Here is an 11,351-nt window from a genome sequence, read left to right on the forward strand (position 1 = left end):
GTATTAAAATAAATAAATAAATAAATTTTTAATGTGTTAAAATTTCATTTTAATAGAACGCCTAATACTAGTGTTAGCCAATGGCAAGCTAGAAACAAACTATGACTACGAAACTTAACAGAATGACTCATAACCACCCAAAAAAAAAAAAAAAAAAAAGCCACCTACAAAGATAGAAAAGGTACGAATTAAACTTTGGTCTAGATGAATCCCACCAGGTGGGCGGGTAGCCATAAGTCCATTGACACAAAAATTTCTACTACTTTTGTTATAACTTGCTTATGTAACAAGTTAAAAGTAGTGGAAATAAAATGTTAAGTTTATGTGGGTCTATGATTGTACCACTCACAAGTCGACACATGGAAAATTGTAGTAAAGTTGTGAAAATAATCGTAGCCAAGGGCGGCCCAACATAATTTGGGGCATAAGACAAAAAATTTATGTGGGGCCTTTAATATGTAAATATTAATTAAACAAAATTATTTAATACTAATCAAATTAAGGTTAATTTGATATATTAAATACATAAATAATACCAACTAGACTAATGTTAATTTTATATAGAAAATTGAATATCATAGTTGAATTATAAATATTAATAAAAAGAAATAAAAATATATTGCGATTAAAAAAGATACTTTATTTTGGATATAAAACGATGCATAGTTAAATAAAGTTGTAATTTAAATTTTAATTTTATATTTTGATTTTAAGAGTGAGAGAGAGATAGATATTATTTGATGTATGGTTTTGTAGGATATTAGTTTACAAAAATTAAAGTTTTAAACTATTAGGGGAAATTAATCTATAATTGATGATAACACACATTTGCAACATCTTTTTGAAATATTTTAGGGTTTCAATTGAGTTAAGATTTTATTAGTCTTGTACTTTGAGAGTCTTAATAGAAATGAGAAAGAAAAAAGCGCTTATTAAAAGCACCATAAAATGTTCAAAATATAATTTGATATTGTTTCTCATTGGTGAACTTCATCAATTTAACTAATAAATGTTTATATCACGTTTTTTGTGATTAATAACATAGAAATTTGTAAGCCAATAGTAAAACTTGTACATCACTAATAAAAAAATGTACAACCTTTAGAAAATATATATAATTTTATAAAAAAAATTGACTTTTAACTATGAAAAATGAGGTATTTTTTTTGGAAGAAAATTTTGTTTTTAGGTGGGGGTCTTAGGCCTAACTTGCGTAGGCCTTGAGCCGCCCTGGTCGTGGTACCAGACTTGCTGGTATAATTAAAGTCAATTACGGATGCTGAGACGTAAGCATATACGTCATAAGCTTCGGAAAACAATTAACAGCAAGCAGCAACGACTTTAAAAATGAAAACGGAAGCAATTCACAAGACCAACAGACCAAGCTTAACCTAAGAGAATGGCTGGCAAGTTTGACAAGCAAGCTGATTTTTACTTGAATGGTAGGCCAACTTATCCAACCGAGTGGTACTCTATGCTGGCTGCTCTCACTCCTCACCACTCTTTAGCTTGGGATGTTGGCACCGGCAATGGCCAAGCTGCTATTGGTGTTAGTTTCTTTTTTTCCTCTCTACATCTCTCAATTACATTGTAGTTTGATCCATCTTAATTAGCCAGTTTCTGTTGAGCAATTTACATTTTGTGCTTATAATTTTTTTTTTTTTTTTTTGCCACTAATTTGGGCGCATATCCCACCTCTCTTGAAGCATCTTACTATTCCCTTGGAGCTAAGATTTCAAGTTATGAGGGACCGAAGTATAAACAAAAAATTATATGGCTGATTATTGAGCTTGATGTGTGCTGTTTATATGGGTGTTTAGTTATTCTTCTACCAAATCGCTAGTTTGACTAGCATAATAAGATGTTCTAAGACCTGTACCGTTAGAGCCTAGATTCATGTCACCCGTAATGTAAATTTACTAGTCTGATTATCACAATTGAGCTCTCAATTGATGGTGCTTTTTAGTGATGTTCATTTACATGGATAATATCAGAAAAGCAGAAATTGTTAAAACTCTATTTGCGATCAATGGCTAAGATTGAGAATTAAAAATTAACTTTCAATCCCAACCCTTGAATTAGTTGAGTTAGAAAATTAAAAGAAAAATGTTCAGAGTTAATTTATCAACTCTTAATCTCTAGCAAAAGAGTTATTTCATCTTGGGTATTACATGTATTAATCCATGAACTTGTCCGTATCTTGTACAGTTAGACTGAAGAAAGTGAAAAAAAACTATTGTTACTTTTCTGCAAAATAAAATTGTCTCCTCGCATCTTGATGTTTATGAAGAATCAAATAAAACTAATATTGATAGAATTGCATTACATTGTTCTTGACAGATTGCCGAGCATTATGAGCAAGTAGTTGGAACCGATGTGAGTGAGGCTCAGTTGAAACTTGCAATGCCACACCCTCGCATTCGATATCTCCACACTCCATTATCCATCACAGATGATGAATTAGTGGCCTTGATTGGAGGAGAAAATTCAGTTGATTTGATTACTGTGGCCACAGCTGTCCACTGGTTTGAGCTCCCAAAGTTCTACTCCCTAGTGACACGGCTTCTAAGAAAGCCAGGAGGTGTAATTGCTGTTTGGGCTTATAAAGGCATAGTAGTTAGTCCCATTTTTGATCCCATAATGAAGCGTTTTTATGACACAACTCTTCCCTATTGGGAACCAAAAATAGAAAGTGTATTTGATGATTATAAGACACTTCCATTTCCTTTTGAAAGTGTAGGTATAGGATGTGAGGGGAAACCACAACAACTAGATATACCACAAGAGGTGTCATTTGAGAAATTCTTGAATATGTTAAGGTCATGGTCTCCAGTAAATACAGCCAAAGACCAAGGTGTTGATTTGTTATCAGAAAGCGTGGTTAAAGAACTTGAAAATGCTTGGGGAGGACCTACATTGATCAGATCAATAACCTATAAGGGCTTTATGCTTGCTGGAAAAGTTAAGCTTTAATTTTTTTTTTTTTTAAAAACTCCACAGGGTAAGGGGGTTGGGGAAAGAGGGAGTGGAGGGTTGTTTATGATATTTGCATAAGATATTGTAATGGTTAATAGTAATATACTAATTTAGTAGCCTTCTCCATATGTGCCATTGAAATTCTCTAGTTACTATTGCTCTTGAAAAAGTGTTAAATTAAACAATGTGGGCCTTAAATTTTTCGCTGAAATCCTAGTCCTTTCTTAGGGCTTGGCTTATGTAGAGTGTTGCCTTTCTTGTGCATTTTTCGTCCCACCAGTTACTGTGGTTGTTTGTATCATTGCAACTTATTTGCAAGTGACCATCTTTGTTTAGTTACTGTTGCTTTTAGTAAACAATAAGTACTGGAGAATGATCATTATGCCGAAGATATTGCTTTGTTACAAGCCAGTGAAGCCACCATCAAGTTTGTGTCTGATCGAGGCCTAAGTAATATGATCTACTACGAGGGTGATCCAAGCTGGCTCCTTGCTGAAATTTGCAGCCGTGATCATTCTCTCTGTGCTTGGCCTCAAAATACTGTTGTATCGATGTGCTTCTAGCTAGCTCTAACATGGTAGCACAGAATTTGGCCCACCACGCTTCTCCGCAACAGGAGTCTTATCTTTGGCTTTAATAAGAGACATGTTTTTCTCCTTTTTCCAATTGTTTTGTGTATTTTTTAAATTTATTATTGAGATAAAATTGTAATCCCTTATTAAAAAAAAAATATAATAATAATATTTTGTCCTGTGTAATATATCTTCTATTGAGGGGGAAAAACCACTTGACAAAGTAAAACGTAGCCTCCCAACCATTTAATTAAAAAGAAAGAATGATGAAATACAAAAACCAGTTTTAAGATTTGGGCTAATGTCAGGTAATACTAAACTTTTCAAAAATATCCAATTTGCTTCATGAGCACATGCGTCACTTAAAATTGTTTTAAATTTACTAGCTCTTCAAGATTCATTTTTCATCTTTAAGTACTATTTATCTACCATTGGCTATAAACACTCCCTCGCGCACATATAGCCATAATACAGTCACTGTGTGCACTCAAAACAAGTTGTTAGATGAAAGCAGAAGACTTAGAGAAGTATGGAATTTTCAGATAGTGCGAAGTGTCATTTGTGCCCAGAGAGAGAGATGTTTCTGGGACTTTTTTTTTTTTTTTTTTTTTTAAGTTTTGACAACTTTTAGTCCCATCTATCTCTTCCTTGGAACTATTCTTCATTGAGGTTAGTATCTAGGTCATGATTATCATAATAGTGGTCATGATGGTTAGCTAAAAGGGGATTGGGTAGTTCTCAAGGGTCATCATGTGGCCATTGTTGTTTGTAGGCTTCTAGAGTACTTGGGCCTGTTTCACATAGAGTTCCTGTATTAAGAGATTCTATCCTTATGAGAGCTTTCTGACAACATGACTAGGAGGGGTCTATATGTACATGAAGGGATTCATCTGGGTTAGTGAGCCAATGAACTTCTGGCGGGTGGAAGATTCCTTCTGCATGGATGTCATTTTTCAAGTTGAGCTTGACAATCATTGATTCTACAATGATTTTGTGTCCAAATCCTGGATGATTTGTAATAGGATACTTTTTCCAATTTCCATTATGAGCATCTTTTTCAAAATTTCAAAACAGAATTTTTTAAAATACTTGTTTTCATTAGGGAAAAGGAGCCTGTAAAATCCTGGCTCAAAATGAATACACAAATAATACTCATTGAGTAAGTACCACATGTAAAGATAATGTAATACAGTCCAATTGGTTGTCCAAAAGGCAAAAAGGGTTTTCCATAACTGGTCTGGGACAGGATAAAGGGCAAGAAAATGGTTGTGGTGTTATTTAAGGTCATCATGAGAACTTCGATGATTCTTTTGGATCTGGCTTCAAGGCTCAAGGTTTTTATCTGGTCCTTAATGTACAAGGGAAGACTTTCTATCATATCAGTTATTTCAATAGACGTTGAGGAGGAGGATGGATCTGAAGATGAGGACAGATCTGTAATAGGGCACACACACAAGGGTGAAGGGACAAACATGGTGTTAATGACTGGGGGTTTCCTAGAGAGATAGATAGTGATCAAGTTCCCTTTGCCTTTGATGTGCTTGACTTGGAAGGACCATTGAACCAATTTGACCATCTCAGCAATTGAGTGTGAGGGAGCATCTTCCTTTTGAACAGAAGCCTCTCTCTCTCTCTCTCTCTCTCTCTCTCTCTCTCTCTCTCTCATGTATATAGTTAAACAATCAATCAAAAACTTATTTGGTAATCTTGAGTTCTATATTGATATGACCTAGTTTTGAGATATACTCAACGGATTTCATTGCATTGATTTTTTTTATTTATATTTTTAATGTATATAGTTAAAAAAATCAATCAAAGACTTATTTGATAATCTTGAGTTCTATATTGATATGACCCAGTTTTGAGATGCATTCAACAGATTTCATTGCATTGATTAATATGATACTCCTATATCATTAATTGTAATTTAGGGTCACGTTTTAAAGAAGCAATGTCTTTTTACAAGTTTTATATCTTTGAGCAATTCAAAGGGATAAACATCTGAAGTTTCAACAATTAGGACAAAGGATAGGTTAATAACTTCTAAATTTTGAATATTTTTTCTTTTAAAATATATACACCAATTATGGATGGTATCGCCATAAATTACTTACATTTTAAAGTTTGCATACTGAATTTTATAAACTAGTTATATAACCAAATTAGAGGAAGAAGAAAAAATCTTGTATAACAAAGTGTAAATTACTGTTTAAATGCAATCATATCAAACCAAACATTTAAACAATTGTTTGTCTTTAGCTCAAAACCTCCTACTATTATCAATCATAAATATATAATATACAATATAATAATTCAACCTAATGTACACAATAATGTAACATTAAATAAAGAAAAAAATATATCTATTATAAAAAAAGTCATTACTACATTCAAAAGTTTATTTACCCAAGAGTGGACTGCTCTACAGGCAGTGTTCGCACACAGAGCGACAGAGGAAAAGAGAGAAATGTACCAACGGTGCCGGCGAGAAATAGCATCATGGACTCCTAGTGAGACGAACGGTGGTTGGACAGTTCACACATAGTATTCATACTTTGGTTTTTTTTTACCAATTCAATTTTTTTGGGGTTTACTTTTAGTAGATTAAATCAAAAATTTGTGGAGTCAATTCTAACTAAATTTGGAGATATGTAGCAAATTCTAATCATAATAATCTATAACCTCAATAATTTGTGGAACAAAGTTAGTGAAATCTGTTGTATATAGGGACGGAATTAGGTGGGGGCCTAACGGGGCCAGGGCCCCCCTAGTCCTAAGAAAAAAATTATATATATATATATATATATATTGATCCCAAGATATATAGCTCAACATCACATTGACACATGCTCACATGGTGCCCGTCAAGTAAAAGTTGAGGCGTATAAGAACCAAATGGCTTCTAAAGATCAAAGAAGAGATCACCAAGCAATCGAATGTAGGGTTCATCAAACTTGTATACCAAGCTGAGTGGATAGCCAATGTTGTACCCATACCAAAAAAAGATGGGAAGGTAAGAATGTGTGTGGATTTTAGGGATTTGAACAAAGCTTTCCCTAAGGATGACTTCCCACTTCCTCACATAGATGTCTTTGTGGATAACACGGCTGGTAGTACCTTGATGTCTTTCATGAATGGTTTCTTGGGATGCAACCAAATCAAGATGGCTCCAAGGGATATGACCAAGACTACCTTCACCACAAAATAGGGAATTTATTGTTACACCGTAATGTGCTTGCTCGCTCCCAAGTGCAGGAAATCGTAGCAATATAATTCTCGGAGTACCGAGGTCGAACCACAAGGAGCAGAGTAAATTCAAAGACAATATAATTAAATAACAATATGGGTGAAGAAGAAAAGTACTTTTGCTTGGTGATTGTTAACAAGAATAATAATAAAATCCGATTTAAATCAATAATGTAAATACCAGGGTATCAGGGTGTTTTTCTATATCGATATGAAATTCTTTGTGATCTAAGAAATTATATATTTCATAATTGATTATTCTTATACAATTAAATACTTATGATTCATTTGAACTGAGATAATTCAAGAACACATGATAACCTAGATTAATAATGCGGTTAGAAAAGTTTTCAAAAAAAAACCCATTCACTTTAAAACCTTATTTCTATTTGAAACTATTAGAAATTCATATAAACAATAAGAAAAACATAATTGAACTTATTAAAAGTATGGAAGAACTAATACATCAAAAGAAATCTAATTGAACAACCAAATATGTCGTTAATAAAATCCTAAAAAGAATCACATTGAATATTCATACCGTATAGAAGAAACATAACCCCTATCCCTAGTAAGAGTTTAGGTTGCCATTAGAGAAAGAAAAATACAAGGTTTTCTTTGCCAAAATTCATTCTACACAGCCTTCCTTCAAAACCCTCACGTCAAAGTGTCCAAAGAAAATAAAATTTGTACTATTTTAATTTCCATCCAAGTTTACAGTAGTAACTTGTGAGTTAATTTCGGCCTTAAAAAATTAAGAATTTCGAAAAAATCAAAACTAGAAAGTTGTAGATATTTAGGTCACGGTTCCAACCCATCCAGCCTTGTGTCAATTGAATTTTTGAGGAGAGAGATACGCCAAAAATACTGATAAGTACTCAAATCAGATTTTCCTTTTCAAATTCTTCCTCTTTGATTTCTTTCCTTATTTGAAACTTCCAATCATGGTAGACAATCCAAGCACTCCAGCTACACCTCCTTAGACATTTAAGCATGGCCCTTTAGCTCCACTTTAATTCTAGTTTGGCCTCCATTCTCTCACAAATTCCTATAAACTCATCTTTCTCACATGATTTCCTGAAAGTAGAAAATTACACACAATGAATTGCATCTTATTCAAGAAATTATGTAAAGATAAATAATAAGAACTAATGCAAATCATGGCTTAATTATACAAATTAAGCATAGTAATAAGGAGATAATGCCCACATAAATATATAACAAGTATACATTTTAAGGTGTTATCATAATGCCATTCGGACTCAAGAATGCAGGTGTGACCTACCAAAGAATTGTCACAGCCTTATTACATGATATGATGCACAATGAGGTAAAAGTGTATGTCGATGATTGTGTTTCTAGGGTTTCTGGGCAGAAACCCACGTGCGCATAATCTTGCCTATGCACGTAGGCTTGATTATGCGCATGCAGGGTTGTTCATGCATGTGCATGAACTAGCGTAGAAACCCTAATTGTTTTTTTTAATCTATTTTTGCTTTTGTTCTCACCTGCAATACTTCTGTTTTAGATCCTTTTTCATCTATACATGTTGTTGGGCTTCGGTTTCACATGTTTAATTGCTTGTTTGCTTTCACATGTTAGAATTAGGGTTTTATTGTTTTAATGCTATGAACATGCATTCACATGCTCATGCATAATGGCATAGGTGCTGAGTTGCTACAAGGTAAGTGAGATAAGTCATACATTTGTAATGTACATGCATTTGTGATATGATCTTGCTTAGGTTTGATGTTATGATTGTGTTCTTAATGCTTTGGATGATAACATGACATGTTTTGTTTCTACCTTGATTTTAATGATTCACATGCTACTGCCTTAAATGATGTAATATGGTGTGATGAGAAGTACGATAGATAAATGCTAGGATGATGTGAAATGCCATGCTAGATGAATGTTAGGGTCTTTGATGTGATGAGATGCACGATTAGATGTTAGGCCTTGGTTGATTGCCATGATAGATGTATGATTAGGTCTTTTGGGATGATTGATGCATGAGTGTGTGTGTGTGTGTGTGTGTGTGTGTGTGTGTGTGTAGAATAACAATATTGAGTATGCCTTTAATAGGGTTAAGTCATAAGACACAATGATGGGAAGCCAACCTTAGGGTTGGGCGATTTTGGGTGTCTAACACCTTCCCAAGACCGTACCTTAACTCCGAACTCATATCTCTGATAATAAGATCAAAAGGTTTTTCTTTAAGAGGACACTATATATATGGTTCCTAGGCCATTGCAAAAACTAGGTGGCGACTCCCCCCTTGTGTCCACAGTAAGCCATAGTATTAGTTGGTCAATGTTTTTGCTTTCTTTTTAGAAGGGTCATTGTCAAATTTGGATTAGCTCACATTTTTTAAGAGAGATCCAAATCAAAATTATGAATTTCCAAATTGTAAATATTTTAATTTATGTATGTATTAAATAAGATTAAAATTTTGAGGGAAATAAATCTATATGGCTCTGTAACTGGGTGTGGGACCTGAGGTAAAAAGATGAAAATTAATAGATAACTAACTCATGCAATGCACAAAAAATATAAGTAAAATTCATATATTTGTATATTTCTAAAATATGTATATAGTTTTACTTTTATTTATGAGATAACTTTTACTCTCTTTTTTTAACTTTCAAACCTCTTAAATATTAGAATTTACAAGTTTTAATTGTTTTTTAGATGAAGAAATTCGTATTTTGGGGGGAAAATGAAGAAATATATTTTTAAATTATTTCCTTAAGGATTAAAAAGAATTTTTAAAAATTTTGGTAGGGCCACCCAATAACATGATTCCACCATGTATATATGACTCTTCTTAGTATTTGTTGAGGTCCTCTTCTTCTTTTTTCCTTTTTCACAATCATGCTACCTCATCATATCATACTACAAGTCAAGTAAGCTCACCGAAGCCAAGTCTCTCCATAAGAAGGATGGAAGAATTAAATGGGAACTAGCTAGGTGAGTGGGAGTCATTGGCTACAACCAAGATTGTAGCCAAATTGTGTCCTTCAATAAAGGACTTGATGTTTTCCCCATTTTACACCCTCCAATAAAAACATACCATGTCAGCATTTCACTAATAAATCAAATAGACATGCCACACACAATCACCCTTAATGCCCCAATCTTTCTCATTCGGTCAGACCTTAATGGCCAAATCCTTAAGCTTCTATCACAACCACCCATCAATCACCATCGACAACAATGGCTCCTAAACTAAAGCTCTTGTCTCCTCCTTACTCACACTCTCTCTCTCTCTCTCTTCTAGACCGAGCTCCCTCTCTATCTCATGCACTTGCTTTTCAATCTAGTACTAGAGAGAAACTAATGATTCATGAATTGAAGATTTGGAGGCTCTTTGGTTATTTAGTCGTGCATCAGTGGCATTGGTGGGTGGTTGTGGTGAAAGCATAAGGGTTCAACTATGGTGATTCAAACCATGTGTGTGTGCGTGTCTGAAAGAGAGAGAGAGAGAGAGATGTGGTGATGGAAAGGAACCACTACCAGAGATAATGGCAGCATTAATTGATGGTAGGCGGAGTTGGAAATCTTATCGAAGTCTCCGTAGTGTCTTTGGTGGGTTGGAGATTTGGTAATGTTATGAAGGATGATAGGTTAGATTTGAAACATTTGTGAAATATTGAGTTTTTTAATTTTGTTATTGTGTGTAATAAGATGTATTGAGTTTTAAGTAAAATGTTGATGTGATAGGCTCTTGTTGAATGGTGTAAGCCGAGAGTTTTGCACTACATCCATATCAAATTTGTACTCAAAAGGAAAAAGACTAAGTCTACTTCTACACTTCAACCCAACCCAACCTCATGGGTACCAACTTATTCATTTGCCACATCATTTCTATCTTTTCCTTTAAACAGAGAAAGACCAAAGACTATAAGCTTTGACATTCACTCAAAGTTCAAAGAAGCCATGGCAAAAAATAAAGAAGTAGAAGATTTCTCACCACCCATGATCTATCAGGATGAAAAATCATTCCAAAAGGATTTTGGGAACTCATCATCTTCTCATTTTACTTAAATAGAAAGAATAATTGCAACAAAGTAAGAGCAACTTTAGTCAAAAACACCAAAAAAAAAAAAAAAACATCTCTATGGGTTATCATTGGAAAATTTGAAGACATCTCTTCACCTACAATAAATAAACGTAGTATATCACTTCAAACTTTGATTCATAGTCCAAGTCCATAAGTTTTCTTTTGGAAGGCCAAAAAGTGTGTTTAGCAGCTCCAACAATTCAAGAAGTTGATTGTGCATAAGACTTGCCACATCACTAGTAGCATTCTAAGCTTCTGAAAAAGCTAGTGCACATTAGGATTTTCACACATTGGGTATATACATGTGAGTGAAAGAAATCTCACATTAAATAATAATTAGAAGGGTGACCAATTAATATAACATAGTTGGGCCCAAACTCATAAGCTTAAGCTTTTGAGTTAAGTGGTGTCCTTATATATTATATTAACTACTCAATTGAAATCTCCCTAAGTTGTTTTCTCCCCAACAAATGGGATTAAAGCGGTGTATTGTT

General features: G+C 33.8%; 1 protein-coding gene across 1 annotated transcript; it reads left to right on the plus strand.

Annotated features, from left to right (window-relative positions):
• Positions 1–1,328: 1,328 nt before the first annotated feature.
• LOC115962860 (putative methyltransferase DDB_G0268948) lies at positions 1,329–2,983 on the plus strand. The gene is made up of 2 exons (XM_031081736.1): positions 1,329–1,549; positions 2,341–2,983. Exons 1-2 carry the CDS (start codon positions 1,400–1,402, stop codon positions 2,971–2,973), a joined length of 783 nt encoding a protein of 260 aa, XP_030937596.1. The 5' UTR covers positions 1,329–1,399; the 3' UTR covers positions 2,974–2,983.
• The last annotated feature ends 8,368 nt before the right edge of the window (positions 2,984–11,351 follow it).

Source organism: Quercus lobata, chromosome 10, assembly GCF_001633185.2.
Source record: "Quercus lobata isolate SW786 chromosome 10, ValleyOak3.0 Primary Assembly, whole genome shotgun sequence".
Classification (NCBI taxonomy): Eukaryota; Viridiplantae; Streptophyta; class Magnoliopsida; order Fagales; family Fagaceae; genus Quercus; species Quercus lobata.